Source organism: Zonotrichia albicollis, chromosome 8 (genome assembly GCF_047830755.1).
Source record: "Zonotrichia albicollis isolate bZonAlb1 chromosome 8, bZonAlb1.hap1, whole genome shotgun sequence".
Classification (NCBI taxonomy): Eukaryota; Metazoa; Chordata; class Aves; order Passeriformes; family Passerellidae; genus Zonotrichia; species Zonotrichia albicollis.
The window spans coordinates 11,519,473-11,535,309 of record NC_133826.1 but is presented as its reverse complement, the minus strand read 5'-3'; the positions used below and the strand labels follow the sequence as shown (position 1 = coordinate 11,535,309).

Genomic DNA, 15,837 nt, shown 5'->3' with positions numbered 1-15,837 from the left:
TTACAAGAAGCCTTCCACCACCCCTAAGGCCAGAACCCCTAGGCTTGGGAAAAGGAAGGGACAATCCACCATCACCCAGGGCTTCCCAAATGGGGTCTCATGGCAGGAGCACTGCTGGGACAGATGCTCACTTGTGGGACAGCATTATCCATCTGTCAGGGGAGAGAGGGTGGGCTCTCCCAGAGGTGCAGATCAAACTGCACAGGTTTGCATGGGTCCCAAGCAGCCCAGGAAAGGAGGAGCATTGGGAATTGGAGGTTGGTGTGGCAGGCAAAGGAGTGTGGATCTCTAGCTAGGATTTTCGGCAAGACAGATGGATGCCACATAAAAGCCCCACTACTCCCATTCCTTGCATGTTCCTCTATTCCCAGTCCTGAGTTCTCAGAGAGGGATCCTTCCACATGCTCCCAGGTGCACAGACAGGCCTCAAGCACCATGACACTCAGAGCTTCTGGTTTGTGCACTAACAGTAATTCAGTCATAAAAAAAGATACATGAGCTGCATTCTCTTTGAGCCTATAGGGAGTTAGAACAGAATCAAATATGCTTAGGAAGCATTTCTTTACTGGAAAGGTGGTCAAACACTGGAACACACTTCCTAGAGAATTGATTGATACCCCAAACCTGTCAGAATTGAAGAGGCTTCTGGCCAATGCCCTAAAACACATTCTTGAATTTGGTCAGCCCTGAACTGGTCAGGCAGTTGGACTAGATGATCATTGTAGGTCCTTTTCCATTGAAATACAATAAATAGACAACACAATAGGCTAGAATAGACAAACTAGAACACAATAGACAGAAGAGAATGTACTGTTTCAGTTGGAAGGGACACACAACAATTCAGGGCTGACTTGCTAAAGAAATTCTTCCTAAAGCATTGGAGGTTGAAAAAATTACATGGAAATTATGGGAAAATGTTTATGCCTATTCTGGACTAAAGATTTTTGTGAGGCACTGAGTGGTGGCAGGTCCATCCCAAACAGGCTATGGACAGATCAGGAGAAGAAGCAAACAAGCTGTGACGGACTGGGAAAACAGAGGGCTGAGATGGCTTGGATTCGCTTGAGATTGTGAAGCTCTGCTGGCTCTCATCCACACTGCTCAGGTAAATAATTTTATGTATTGTTATTTTATAGGAAATCTTGTTGGACTCTCCCAGTCTCCATGATGCTTACGAAGTCCACATAAAAGCTGCATGAAACCCTTCCAAGGCTGGAAGTACAAGGAAGTACTGCAGGAGCCTGTCTCATCCCCAGACTTCCCCTTCTACACCCTGTGGGTAAGCATTGAATCGAGGGGTACCCTGGGTTTGAGAAGAGAGGGAAGTGAGAAACATTTCAAGAGCTGAATTGCATGTGGTTCTGAAATTGAATTGTTAATTAATGTACAGTCTGTGGCCTGTCTGCCAGTTATCAGTCTGTCAGGCACAAAAAGTTTAAAAGTTACTAAATATATGCATGTATCACTCTGAGGCGTTCAGCCAGGGTACATCTCCCACACCTGCAGCCAGGAGTGGCCAGGAGCACATTGATGATGACCCTCAATTTCCACTGAAATGTTGTCAGAGCAGAGAAAGAAAAAAACAACCAACACAATGGAAAAGGAAAACCATGAATACTTTTGTTTTCCTGCATTCCTAGTGCTTTCCTGCTCTTCCTCCACAGCTGCCAGCCAGCAGTGGGGAAGGACAGCATGTCACTTTTTTCCTGAAATGTGCTGTTTGGACTTAAAGCATTGTGTGGCTGGGCTGGCCCTCTCCTGCTTTTTCTCTTGCACACAGAGATGGAAGCACAGAAGGTGCTGGCTTCAGAAGTGAGTAAATGTAGAGATTAATGACCCGTGATCCACACTATCAAATACACCAGTCTGATGGGCCACTGGCTTGTTATGGTCTGTCCCAGACCAGTGAGACCAGCTAGCCCAAAGAACACCAAAAGAAGGGGCAACAGCACTGGGGGGCTGTCCTCCCTCATGGCAGAGCAGGCATCTATATTCCTTCCTTCCTTCCTCTCAGTCTGATCTGGGCAAAGTGATGTGCTGCACAGTGCCAAGAAAGCAATCAGCAAAGCTGCTGTGAGAGCAAAGTTTATCCCTTCTTCAAGGAGTGGTGGGTGACAGTCCAGGATAGCTTTGGTTTAACATAGAAAGAGCTTTCTGAAGAGGGTGGGAGGCAATGCACCCAGCCTGAGGAATGAGAAACTGTAGCTGGATTTAAGGAGGAATGTTTTCATGGTGAGGGTGATTTAACTCTGGAATGATCCCTGAGGGGCTATAGATTCTCCTTCCTTGACATGTAAATGAATGGGGCCCTGACCTGCTCAGTCTGACTTTTAGGTGAACTCTGCTTTAAGCAGGTGACTTCACAAGGTCCCATCCCACCTTAATTATTCTGTGATTCTAGGAGTAAAAATACTGTTATTAGCAGCACAAGCCCTCAGGGTCTAGAGGGATGATTTTAGCATCTAGCAAGTGTAGATGGTTTTAGAGCAAAAGATTATATTCCCAGAACATTTTCAAACAGACGCAAGGAAACATGAAAGCACACTTCAGTGGAAGCCTCTGCCTCTCCAAATCATTTGTTTAATAGAGGTTAATGCAACACTTGGAAACTCTCCAAATAATCTGCTTAATAGAGGTTAATATAACACTGGGAAATACATGCTTGTAGAGGTGATACCTAATTTTGTTTCTCAGCCAGATGCTCCTATGGTTTTATTTTGCTCTCTTGTCCTTCTTCTGAGCAAATAAAAAACTACACCGGTTAAATTTTAAAAAGTAACATGAGAATGCAGTGCTGTAGCCTGATTTTTGATCACATTTTCCCTCATTGTGGTTCATGCTGTTGTGGTTTCCTTGTTTACTGTTTGACTCGTGTAACTTGGGTCCAGCAGAAGGACACAGACTTTGCACTTCTCCAAGCTTTATGTTCTCTTCAAATCTCAATCTAATCTATAAACATGCTACCTACTAGACTCACCCATTCACTGCTAACGAGGAGATAAGGCACAAGAGAGAGCAATGTTTAGAACCAAGCTGATTTGCATCGGCTAAGGGAACAACTCCAGACTCAATGTCTCCTCGCCTCTCTCTACTTTAATAGTGCCTCGTGACATCCTCACCTTCCTGGGGACTTGTGTCCCGGGCGCACACAAGGTATCTGCTGTCTCATGCAAAATCAGAGTGCAACCCAACAGGCACAAACCAACCCAGCAGGCACAAACCATGCTCAGCCACAGCTCTTTTCTCTCTCTAGCTGCTGCTTTCTGATGGCTCTGGCTCCAGCCAGGAGCTGTAGGACTCCCACGGTTCTCCCTGTCCCCTCTGAGTCCTGGGTGTCTATGCCCCAGCCATCGCTGCCCGGCTCCCCGAGCTGGACCAGCCCCGTGCGGGACCCGCCGTGCCCCCAGGCTGCCCATACCCGCACCCGGGCTGCCCGCACCGCACCCGGGCTGATCGCACCCGTGCTGCTCGCACTGCACCGCACCCGGGCTGCCCGCACCGCTCTCGGGCTGCCCATACCCGCACCCGGGCTGCCCGCACCGCACCCGGGCTGCCCATACCCGCACCCGGGCTGCCCATACCCGCACCCGCACCCGGGCTGCCCGCACCCGTGCAGAGCTAGCAGCGGGCCCGGAGCCAGGCCACAGTGACCTCATGCTCCATCGCAGCCGGGGAGTGACTCAGGAGGAGCCCGGCCTGACACTGTCAGGCGGTGTCTGGTTCGGGCACTCCCCGCACAATTGTGCTCCCTTCTCCCCCCGGCCGTGTTGGCTGCGCCCCGGCAGAGGGTTTGAGGTGTTTGCTGCCCTGGTGCGTGCAGAGCTGCCACGTGTGGAGGTCATAAATTGTCCCTGCCTGTGTGCAATGAGCCTGAGCCCAGTGCCGAGCAGAGCAGGGTACAGAGTGTGTTTGACGTGGCCTGATGGGCTCCTGAGAGCCATTTCTAGCAGGCAGGGTGGCTGTCCCCCCGCCCACAAGTGACACAGCTCTGACACAAGGGACCCGAGTCAGTTCCTGTCCCTGCCATGGGCTCCTGTAGGACTCAGAGCAGTTCATGTGTGTGCCTGTGGTGGTCAAGAGTGCATTATCCTGTCTAGGAGGTGACTAGAGAGGCCGTCCTTGGGTCTCCAGGGCTTGCCCCGGGTCTCCCAAGCTCAGCCATTGCTGACATGCTCCCGTGCTGTCCTCCCCAACACCTCTCCATGGTTTGGGTACCAGCTGTTCCAGAGGGTCCCTGTGGTGCTGTGGGACCAGCTGGAGCGCTCACGTGCCAGGGAGGAACATTCTGTAAGAGAAATGCAAATGGTTTCCACTCTTGGTCTAAAACTGTACCCAAAGAAGTATTAAGGGGAGCCAGGACAGCAGGGACACAAGCCTGGGAACCAGGAGTGCTGGGCTGGGACAAGGTGCTGTGACTGGGGAGCCCAGCTAAGCACAGCACCTCGGAGCCAGTGCTGCCCTTCCTCTGCTCCTCTCCAGGGGCAAAGTGCTTCACAGACCAGTAGCAAGGAGAGCAAAATCTCAGGGTGCCAGGCCACAGCTAAGGGCTCTTCCCAGGGAAGTGCTGAGATCACTGGACATGTAGCTACCATATTTCTGTAGGGAATTTCTGAGGGGTAACCACCGGCAGTGCAGGGATGAGGACAGGGCTGAGAACATGCAGCTATGGCAGATCTCACTCTTCCAGCCACTGGAGTGGAAGGGTTAAACCCTGGTCCTGACCCCCACCTCCCCTTCTGGGCAGCAGAGCCAGTTGGTGACAAGAGGCTGATGCTGATGAGGGAGCATGTGAAGCCAGAGCTGTGAATGGGGCTTTATCCCAGAAGGGACCTGCCTCTGCTCCGTCCCTGCCCTGCTGCCAGCACCAGCTGCAGGCAGAGTCCTTCGGGCAGCAATGTGCCAGCAGCCTCTGAGCAGGGCACACAGCACTGGGGAGGCAGGAGACTCGCCCTCGGGGCAGCCTGGGGTTCCCCCACAGCACACAGAGGTCTCCCATGAAGACATGCAGCTGAAGCGCACAGGGCTCCTGTGAGGGAAGCACAGCAAGGTCTGCAGGCCAGCCTGAGCAACCAAGGCCCCAGGTTTGGCACAGGATTATTTGGTACAGGGAAGCAGGGTCTCTGGTTAATGATATCTTCTCTTCTTGACTTTTTCAGATGAAAGACACAGCAAAGGAAGGAGAGAGCCCTGGCAGTTCCCCTATGGTGCTGCTCCAGGAATGCTCCATCATGTTTCACAGCCCTGCCTTGGTGGTGGGCTCAACCCCAGCACGTCAACCATAGCTCTCCAGGTGGCACCTCTGCAAAAGGAAATTCCCTTAGGATCCAAAGAATGAGACTGAGACATCACTACTGGAGAAATGCAGCTGCCTTCACCGCTGCTGCTGCATTGACCCTCCATTTGCTCTAAGGGTGCAAATTCATCTGCGCCACATCTGTGCCCTCTTCACCCAACTGCCCACCATGCCAGAGCTGGCAGAGCTGAGCAGCCCCCGCACCCCTGCGGATGCAGACCACATCCAGAGGAATATCTTGGAAGAGCATGTGGAGCTCTGGTGGTTCCAGGACCCCAAAAAGTCCATCCTGTGCTACGGGATGGCCGTGGTGCTGATCCTGGCCTGCGGGATTGGGGGCATCATCCTGCTGTACAGCACCAGCAGCCGGTCCGGAGAGTGGCGGCTCGCCGTGGGCACCACGCTCTGCCTGCTGGCCCTGCTTGTGCTGCTGAAGCAGCTGCTGAGCTCTGCGATCCAGGACATGAACTGCATCCGCAGCCGCGATCAGATCGAGCTCCTCAAGAGCGGAGGCTTCTCGGACTGCCTGGTGCTGCTGCTGAGCGCCCTGGTGCTGCTGGTCTGCGGGGTGGTGCTCACCATCCTGTCCACCACCAGCATGCAGCTCAGCCCTGCACGGCCGTTGGCCAGCATGTTCACCAGCGGGGTCATCCTCCTGACCGCCGGCAGCGCCATCCTCCTCTGCCTGCTGCTGTACCTGCTGTGCACCTCCTGCCGCCGGGCGGCTCCGCGGAGCCTGGAGGCCGGCGACATCCGCGTCTTCACCATCTCCGGCCGCCTCGCTGGAAACAGGCGGCTCCCCCCCACCTCCAGCATGGCCAACCTGATCTGACCCAGGACACTGTGTGAGCCTTAGCGGATACAACCTGTCAGTGGTGGTCTTTTCCAAGGAAGGGCGATAACTGCCCTGTGTTTCTGTTGGAGATGACCGGCATGTGCTTTGCCCCAGGCTGGTGGCACAGCACAGACTCAGGTCACCTGGATGGGCTCTGACCTGCCTGGCATTTTATCTCCACAAAGCCTCCTGTGTCAGCTGCTGCTTGCCTGGCTGTGACCATGTTACAGAGTGAAGGTGAGCCTGTCTTGTACCCCGGGAAACCCAGAACTTGTTTGGTTCCTGCAGTTCCTGGAACTGTGTCATACACTCTCCTGGCAGGAGAGGCTGTAATTGTGGGTGGTATAAAACCAACCCGTGTTCTGGGCAGAGCCTCCAGCTCCTGAGCGAAGTAGAGCCTCTAGCAGCTGGTGAATGGCAGGAGACACTTTGCGTGTCAGCAGGCACGAGGCAGCCTGGTGGGAGGTATGGCTGCAGGGGCTGCTCCCAAAAGTCACCGGTGTCTGTGGGAGTGAGTGTGGGATTTGCATAGGATTGTGTGTGCCAGAGCCACAGCATGGCTGGACCTCACATGAAAAGCTGTTTGTATTTGCAAAGCCAGGATCTGTTCCAGTGTTACATTTCTGCAGCCCACCATCACCTGTGGTTTATCAAAGGGGTGATCAAGCAGTGCTGGTGTCAAGGCCCTGATGGGTTATCTGTGCTGGACTCAGTGTTGGGGCTCTGTTATCATGCCAGGATGCTCCAGCTACAAACAGCAAGGTGCATTCACTGAGGAATGGTGATGAGATGCCCAAATCCTGGGGCTGAGGCCGCCCTCTGCAAAAGCTGTGCGAGGGGAGTGTGCTGTGCCCTCCCACAGGAGTTTCCCAGGCAGAGGCACCTCTGCTGCCAGGAGCCCTGCAGCTCATCCCAGTCCCTGCTTGTTCCCATGCTGTTTCTGTCTCCCAAGTGCTGCAGATGCTGAAGGGCAGAAAAGTTCCTCTACTGTCACTTGGGCCTTACCTGGAGTTTTTTTGGTGTTTTATCTCTACAAGGTGTCTTGTTTTATCACCAAGGTCTCTCTACCAGAGGCAGACTAACAATTCACCCCAGGAACTTTTCCTGTGACTTAAGTCTAATTTACCTGACAAAATTATCATTTTCCTCATAGACTCACTAACCATTTCACTGCCCTTTCCATAGACATAGATCCAACCTCCTGCTGAAGATGCTCCTGCATGACCTTCTCTTCCTCTGAGCCAGTTGGTCAGAGCATGGTGCTAATAACACCAAGGTCATGGGTTTGAACCCCATATGGGCCATTCTCTTAAGAGTTGGACTCTGTGATCCTTCTGGACCCCTTCCAGCTCAGACTGTTTTGTGATTCTTCATCTTGTCTGCTCCCATCTTTCCTTCACCTGAGTTGCTCTGCCCCAGATGTTGGTTTTGCTCATTATTTGCCAAATGTCCTCTCCAATGAAACAAGACTGAGCTATTGTTTTTTGGTGCCTGGTAGCAAATTTTTTGAAAAAGGAAGGTAGCTGATTCCCTTGCTAACAGCACAAATCACTGTTCATGTTACATCTGGAGGCAGTGTCAGAGCTCACCACCAGCTGGTCAGTGAGGGCTTCACCCCTTCACAGCTCCAGACCAACCATTCCCAATGCAGTGAGATCTCATGAAACCACATCTGTATTCACCTGCTCCTGTCCTGCTCCTGCTGACTTTCCTCTGCCTGAAGCCTTGGATTGTTTTCCCCAATGTAAAGGTACATAATCTGAGCTTTTCTCTCTGTATCTCTGTTATTGCTACATTTTCCTCTGCCACTTTCACATCATCTGTAGATGTTATTAAACTGCTGTTTCCTCTTCTCTCTGCATCTCCTCCCTTAATCTGCCCAGGAGCTCAGAAGGTGGTGGTGAGCTCAGATCCTCCTGTGCTAAATCTCTTGAAAGCTGAGATTTCCCTCTGGGCTGTTTGGCCTCAGGCCCACCAGGGACCTCTGTGGTTACACAGGAGGGAACAGGTCAGAGCTGAATGGTCTTGCACCACCGTCACCATTGCTGCTGCTCTGCAGGTCTGTGTCAGGGCATGTGCAGTTATGCCAGCCTACCCCCCCTCTGCCAGCACCAGAGGTCCAGCAGTGACTGCCAGCTCCACAGCCTGCACGTGCTGGCAGGCCGCAGCTGCCTGCACACCAGCTGTTTTGCACATCTGGGCATTTCTGTGAAGAGGCGTGACTGTGCCCAGCTCGCAGCTCCGTGCTGCCTGCATGTCAATGTGAATCCTGTCCCCTACACAGCCCCTTCAGAATGTGCCCCATGTGCCTGTGACTTATGCCAGGAAAGGGTGATTGACTGTGAGCCAGTAGCCCAAGGAGAAAATGGCTAAGAACAGGCTGTGCCTGAAGATGGTGGCTGGCTGTCCAGCTGCCCAGAGGGACAGCCTGTGCAGCCCAATCACTGACTCCCCTCTGCAGCACAGGTGTGGTTTGTTTTGGGTTCCTGTGTTGTGTGTGGACATACATAATAAAGTGTTACAGAAGTTGATTGTGTTGAAGGCTGATATTTGAGTGCAGACCTCTCTGCAGAGCAGAGGTGTCAGGGCTGGCCTCAGCCCAGGGTAGTAGTCACAACAGCCCCCGATCCCTCGTGTGGCTGTGGTTCTGGATCACCAGCTAGTGTGGCAATGCCACCACAGCCCCAAAAATGCATGTACTTCTTTCATGACACACAATTCCCACTTCCAGATCCATATTAATCTCTCTCTGCTTAAAAACTCAGACGTATCCAGATCCCTTTACCACCACTCTGTGAACCTGAGACCTTTCTATGCCCCTGAAAGATACTCACATGGAGCACTCAAAGCCTCTGAATATGTCAGTGCAGGCTAGCTTGTTTACAGAGAAGATGTTTCACCCTGTGGCAGGGCTGAGCCTCACACCTGGAACCAGTCTGCCTGCATACCTGCCCCTGCTCCCAGCCAGCCTCAGCCAGGCCCTCATGACAGCTTCCTGGGTGGACCCCTGGAGAAGGATCCTCCTTTTCATGCTCTGACCCTTTGTATTCCCAGCTCTGCATGCCAGATGTATTTCCCCTCAAACATGAGTTGCCAGGTTCCTGCACTGCAGCTGCCTGAGGGCAGAAAATGCACACAAACACACACACACACACACACACACACACACACACACACACACACACACATGCAAAAGAAAACCTGCCATGTCTGCTTGGCTAAAAAAACAAATTATGGACTTATGAGGGTCAAAGTAGACAAGCCATCCAACCACTAATGCTGAGGGACTGGTAAGATCCTGGACAAGTAAGCCTAGGTGCTTGTATTTTTAACTTCTTTTAAGACATCGCTGAGACTAAAAAGAAAAGACTGCATCCAGCATAAATTCATGTGATTGAAAAGGATGTTGAAAAGCCCAGCAAATACCCTCCAAAAGATAACTGAAATGCTTTTTCCCAGCCCTCAGATTTAAATCTCTTACCCAAAAGGTATTAGAAATTTCCAAAAATACTGTGTAGAGTGTATTTTCACAGGTAGCTGATGAGCCCAGAAGACAAATTATGAGACAGTAACTGAAAAAGTAAAGCTCACTTTAGAAATATGGCACTTAAGAGCAAAAGTTGGCTGACCACTGAAAGAAGCCAGCAGGTTTTCCTCCTGCTCAAGGCTTCAAGTGGCACATTTGCTCTCTACCCTGTCTCATCCATCCAATGCCTGACCCATTTTTCCCCTTGGGTTTGCATACTCTGAGGTGTATTATTTACCTTTTTTATACATTAAATGTTTTAATGAGTGGAGAAATAGAAAGTCAGCTAGCAGTGAAATAGAGATTTAAAGGAGGTGGGGGAATTAGCTGTGTGGCAGAGCTTTGAGAAATGCTGTCCTGTGTTATCTCATGCTCTGGAGCATGACAAAGAGACTCCTGAACTATCAGGGATGGTAATGACTGGGCTGTGCCCTGGGCAACCTTCCCAATCGGTTGGTACCAGCCTTATGAATCACTTTCTAAAGGTGAATGCCACAGCTGTTCCCTGCTTTTAACTCCAGAGTAACCCAAGAAGGCACGACCAACTCCAGCAGAAATAACTTGCAGTTACCTGTGTCTCATGTGCTGTTCATCATACCACAAAGATGACAGGAATGTAAAAATTATTGCATTTGTACAACTCTGCAGCTGAAGAGACACATGGAACTCTGTAATGGGTGCTGGGGGACAGGGTCACCTCGCCCCAGTGCATGGGCCTGGCACTGCAACTGGCAGCACTGATGAGTTTGCTCAGCTCTGCGAAGCTGACAGAAGAAAGGTGTCTTTTAGCTTGTCTTCCTGGAGAGGAAAGAGAGAAAAGAAAGAAGGGCTATGGCTGGAGAGACATGCACAGAAACCCTGTGATGGTGCTCTAGGGCTGCCTACACCACAGCAGGTGAAATATTTGTTTGGACAAGAGCACTCATTGTGCCACAGATGTAATCTCTCATCGCCACAGTTAGAACAATGTATTTATGGCCCTTGAAAGCACTTGCAAACAAAACTGCACCCCAGCTGTGGGGCTGGGGGTCTCCTCCCAGCACTGCCACTGGGAGAGTTCCACCAAACCACTGCAGGCAGAGGCAGGGCTAAATCATGCTTTAATCACACCTCAGAGTAACAATGCATTGAGGGACAGAGCAGGGCTGAGTCTGGCACCATGGGGCAGTGGGGCCAGTGCCCAAGACCCCATGGCAGCACCCGGGCAGGATCCTCTTCCCACTTCACCTGGCTTCCTGAACACAGTAGGCACCACCTCCTTTATCCTCAGCATCTGAGCAAGGCTGGGAAAGCAGCACCTGGTTTGGTGTCCCTGTGACAGTGCAGCCTACTGGTGTCATGCTGGGACACTCTGGGACCAGCTGCTTTCAGTCTCCATCATCATTCCTAGTCCATCCCTCTCTCCTCTCCTCTCTGCTCCCTTCCTCCTGCCCCAAACACGTGGGGCCCAAAGCCAAGGACAGGTAGGAAAGGGGTAGAGCTAGGGAGACAGCAAGAGGCCGCAGCAGTGGTGGCTAAGCTGTAAGCTTGTAAGCTCAGATGGAGCGATGCAACTCCCGCTCCTCTTTTGTTGGCAGCTGCTCACTGGGCTGAATGTAGTTGTCCTCGATGAAGCCATCATCATCCTCAGCTTGCAGGTCAGCAGCATCAGTTATGGAATGGCTCCCACAGGAGCCCCTGTCCCAGCTGCTGCTATCCTCCATGGGGCTGCGTCCGATGGAGCTGATTTCAGGCAGCGGCCGGTGGCGGTAGCTGGCGAAGTTCTTGTGGGCAAGCTTGCACTTGGCAGCCAGTGCAATGAGGATGGAGATGCCAATTGCTGTCACCAGGAATCCCACCAGGTATGGCCAGCTCCTTCCCCCCTTCCCGGCAGGCAGTGCAGTGCCTGTGACACAGGAAAAGCACAAGGTCAGCCTGTGGCACACCCAGGGGGTGTGAACACTGGGAGCAAAACTGCCTGGCAGAGGGCTGGTACTGCTGCCCATCACTGTGGAGTCTGTGCTCCATGTGTTCGTGGCACCCGTTAACTTCCCTGTCACAAACCCAGCAAACACCTCCAGGAGTTGGCCACCCTCCCACCAAGCCACTGCACCAGTGTGGCCCAGCAGCCTGGGCCTCTGGGACTGTGGGGCAGAGCAGGAGGTCTCCACCTGCAGCACAACCCAGTATGACAGAGGACAGGAAGGTGCTAAACCTTATGGACACCTCTGAATCCACACAACTTACTGTTGTTCTCAGTCACTGTGATATTCTGTGGTGTGGTGAGCTCACGAGCAAACCGCTGCTTAACCTGGCAGCCCAGGTCCTGAGAATCCAGAGCTGCGATCTCCTGGCCCCTCAGCCCCGGGGGGGACACGCAGGTCACCTGCACAGCTGGGAGACAAATGGGCTAAGGTGGGATGGGGGTCTGCACCCATCCCCTCTCCAGTTTAGAGAAGATGATCCCCACTTGTTCCTGGGTTGATGGGTTGCATTGCAAGGTGCTCCTGGCTCTGCCTTACAGACTCGCTGACCCTCAGCATATTGTAGGAAACAACCAAAGGGAAAATCCCCTGACCAAGGAACTGTGTGTGACTCTGATTAGCAGATCCTTTAAACTGGATACAGACAAATTCATGGATACCCACAGAAACCCCACTGTTCTTACTTGGAGCTGAGCTCAGATACTCTGACCTGACTCCAGAGAGGGAGCTGCCAACCCCTCAACAATGAAAATGTGGTCACTTCACAAAGTCACATAAAGATGGATTTAGAGGCCAAAGTGTACACGCAACCTATTTCCCAGAAGAGTAGCCAAATTATCCTGCTGACATTCTTAGAAACCCTTGGTATCCTGCCTAACTACAAGCAAGGAACAGACACATCACCTTTTGGTTTGCTGTCCATCAGCAAGGTAGGACAGAGAGCCATCTCAGACCTTGCCCAGGGGTTGAAGCAAATAGATCAAGCAAGACTCCTACACTTGGGGTTCTGCCTGCCTGACACACTCCCTGCCACCCACGTCCTCCACTCACCTCTCCTGCGCCGCAGCCACTGCTGCAGAGGGTGCGCGCTGCAGTCGCAGGCCCAGGGGTTCCCTTCCAGAAGGACCTGTGGGACTGTCTCCAACAGCTGCAGGCTCCAAGGGTCCACAGAGACCAGTGCGTTGTGCTGCAGGTCCAGGTGGAAAAGAGCCTTCAGCGGCAAAAGGAAAGGGACATCAAACTCTTGTAAGCTGTTGTTTCTTAGAAGCAGGGTGTGCAAGTTGCCCAGGCCCTTGAAAGTGTCCATGTGGATGTGGGTGATGCTGCAGCTGCTCAGGTCCAGCAGACGCAGCGCCCCGAGGTTGGAGAAGACTGCTGGGCTCAGCGTGAGCTTGGCATTGCTGGACAGGTTGAGAGACTGCAGGGAAGGGAAGTGCTTCAAAAGAGTCCTGTGATGGGGCATGACCAAGGAGTTGAAGGAGAGGTCCAAACTGGTGATGTTTCTTGGAAGGGAACTTGGAGCATGCTGAAGGTTCTTCCCACTGCAGTTGGCCCACACCTGGGAAAAGAGATGCTGTTTGAGATGGGCTATCCATGATGGGGAGTGTCTCCATAGAGAGACTGCTCAAAGGTTCGAATGTCTTAATTACCCTTGCAGAGTTTAAAAAAGCAAAGACACACACACGTTTAAAAAACACATGAGCTACCAGACTGGAGTGGGCCTAGATAAATGGAGAAAGATGAGCAGGACAGCCCAGGACTGAGAGCAGCTGACTGAAACAGTAAAGGAGGAGCACGCAGGGCTGGAGGAAAAACCCAAACGGATGAGTGCAAAGGCAGCAGGTTGTCACCTCCCTGTCCTTCTATACAGGGCAGTTGTCATACAGGGTCAGTTTGCAGAGGCCCTTCCTTTTCCTCCCCTGGATCCCCACCTCCAGCCCCCTGGGAGCTCTTGTGTGACACAGGGGCATCTTCCCAGCTGGAGCAGGGAAGCAGGTGAGCCTTGCCTGTTGCAAGGGCAGGCAGGAAGCTGACCAGGCTGCAGAGCTATAGGCACTAGGCACCTGTACTAGTTACCTGTGCCTGGAGCAGCTCCCTGGGGCCTGTGCAGGACAGAGCACCAATGCTTCCATCTATGCCACATTCCTGAGGATGCACAGTGGGTAGCCGTGGCTTACTGCTGGCTGGCTGTGACAGTATTGGGAAACAAAACCTTAGGCCAAAGACCATTCACTGTCCCAAAAGATGAGCAGAGCAGGATGGAAGGATGTCAACCCACATGGATGGATTTATTTTTTTACCAGTAAAACAGGGTGCCCCAACTCAAACAGTTCTGGGGAGCAGACTGCAGCATGGGTTACTCTTGCCTGGGCTTTTAGTGGGAGGGGGTCAAGTTTCCAAACTAAAGCTGCCAGACAGGAGGTCACCAATTTAAGTTTGGTTTGGCAGGCACAAGCTCCTGCTAAGTACTGTGTTTGGACTTTGCAAACAGAGATGCTGTGCTTTAAGTTTACTGTGGTCCATAGTCCTGGGTTTCTGTGTTGGCTACATTCCAGACAGCTGAGCTTTCCATTTCCTTCACCTGTCTTTTTATCCTCCTAAATCTCCTATCAGACTCTGCTGTTCTTGCTTGGCAGGGGAACAGATACGCCCTAAAAAACCTCAGGTGCTGAGGACTGGGTTATAATTGGGCCAAGCCACAGAGGCACCACATGGGCCCTGTTTGCAGCTCAAACACAGCTGGGCTCAGGGAGGTTTTGGAAAAAAGCGCAAACCTTTGGGTGGAATAACTGAGAGCTCAGTGGAAAGGTCAGTGGCCCATGACAGCCACTTTCCTTCATTCTCTCAGCTCCGGCCTGCTGCAGCCAAGCTGCTGGCTGCAGTGCTTGTCACAGTGGCTTAGCAGTGTTTCCTGCTCCTTGCTGGGTGCTCAGAGATCCTGGCCCAAATCACCCTGGCTCCAGTCACTGCATCACCATGCACTGGGGAAGGGAGTGAGGGGTTGGGATCTCCTCAGGGATGTGACTCATGGCTGCTTGCCATGCACCCCCTCATGGGCAGCTGTGATATACCTGCAGCCAAGAGACCCCCACAGTCAGAAATCCCATGACTCAGACAAGGCTCTCCCAGGCCGTGCTCTGAGAACAGGCTGGACAACATGACACGTGGGAGCAGGACAGCCAGGCTTTGGGCATGAGCAAACCACCCCTGTGGCTGGTGGCCACTGGCACAGCACATCTCCCAATTAACTCCGCTGCCTCCCGTGGGTTTTCATCACTCATCTCCTCCTGAGCCGTGCAGAGCAGGAGCTGCCTGCCAGGCCCTGCTGCCCCATGGCACCCCAGCTGTGCTGGCAGGCCCAGGAGCCGGCCCTGCCCACCCCCCTGCTGCCCGCACCGCAGCCCCCACGGCCCCCCTACCTGGTGGTCAAGGCTGCAGGGGTGTCCCGTCACCACTGACCAGGCGCAAAGGAGGCTGCAGACCCAGCAGAGCACGCAGGTAGGAGCCATTTGGCTCCAGGAAACTTCCGGCCAGAAAAACAAGTCTTGGGGAAAGCTGGGAAGCCGGCAGAGCCGGCCCTGCCGGGCGAGGTGTGGCCGCGGCCGCTCGGCTCAGGGCTGCCACCGAGTCCCCACAGGCCGGCCCCGCACTCAGCAGCGCCCGGGACCCGGCCTGGCTGCCGCCCCGGCCCCGCTCCTCCCGAGCTGGTGAAAGGTGGCGGTGCCAGTTACACATTAACAGCCGCGCCCCATCACCTCCCAGCCGTGTGGCCGTCCGTGATCGGTGATCAGGACTGCGTGCTGCGCTGTGGGTGCCGTGGGGGCTGCCGAGGTGGCAGCAGGACCCTGGGAGGGCTGGGGAGCCTCCAGAGGGAGGAGGGGGCACGGCTGTGGCATCTGCCCTGAGATGCTGCACTGGAGGAGAGCAGCCTGAGCCTGGTCCACGCACCTGGGACAGGGGCACACAGCCAGCCCCGTCGGGGGAAGCTGGGGCTGAGGCCGCAGGGAAGTATCCTACAGGAAAATAAAGGTCTTGCTGGAATTCCAGCAGAAAGGTGTTTAAAGCATGCAGCAAACTGGCAGGTCTCTGGGCCCAGCAGCAGCAGCTCAGTGAACAACACCTGTTCATGAAGGTCCCAGAGGATGGGAGTGCCCCACCACCTTCGGCACCCTCCATGCAGACCTGCCACTTAACAGTAGTTCTCCCTTCCAATCTTGCC

At 53.3% G+C, this 15,837-nt stretch overlaps 2 protein-coding genes across 4 annotated transcripts; one reads left to right on the top strand and one right to left on the bottom strand.

Moving 5' to 3' along the window:
* Window positions 1-772: 772 nt before the first annotated feature.
* Window positions 773-8,673, top strand: TMEM125 (transmembrane protein 125). Of its 3 annotated transcripts, XM_074545953.1 has the most exons (3): window positions 812-883; window positions 1,137-1,279; window positions 5,157-8,673. In XM_074545953.1, the coding sequence occupies exon 3, from the start codon at window positions 5,463-5,465 to the stop codon at window positions 6,123-6,125; it is 663 nt and encodes a 220-aa protein (XP_074402054.1). In that variant the 5' UTR covers window positions 812-883; window positions 1,137-1,279; window positions 5,157-5,462; the 3' UTR covers window positions 6,126-8,673. The 3 variants fall into 3 exon arrangements, with proteins under 3 accessions (XP_074402053.1, XP_074402054.1, XP_005482226.1); XM_074545952.1 differs by lacking the exon at window positions 1,137-1,279 and having other exon boundaries at window positions 773-1,105; XM_005482169.4 differs by lacking the exons at window positions 812-883; window positions 1,137-1,279 and adding an exon at window positions 4,793-5,047.
* An 858-nt stretch (window positions 8,674-9,531) lies between these two features.
* C8H1orf210 (chromosome 8 C1orf210 homolog) lies at window positions 9,532-15,350 on the bottom strand. Its single transcript, XM_026790517.2, has 4 exons — window positions 15,038-15,350; window positions 12,669-13,176; window positions 11,881-12,027; window positions 9,532-11,539 (listed from the first exon to the last, which is right to left on the bottom strand). The coding sequence occupies exons 1-4, from the start codon at window positions 15,125-15,127 to the stop codon at window positions 11,190-11,192; spliced, it is 1,095 nt and encodes a 364-aa protein (XP_026646318.2). The 5' UTR covers window positions 15,128-15,350; the 3' UTR covers window positions 9,532-11,189.
* Window positions 15,351-15,837: the final 487 nt, after the last annotated feature.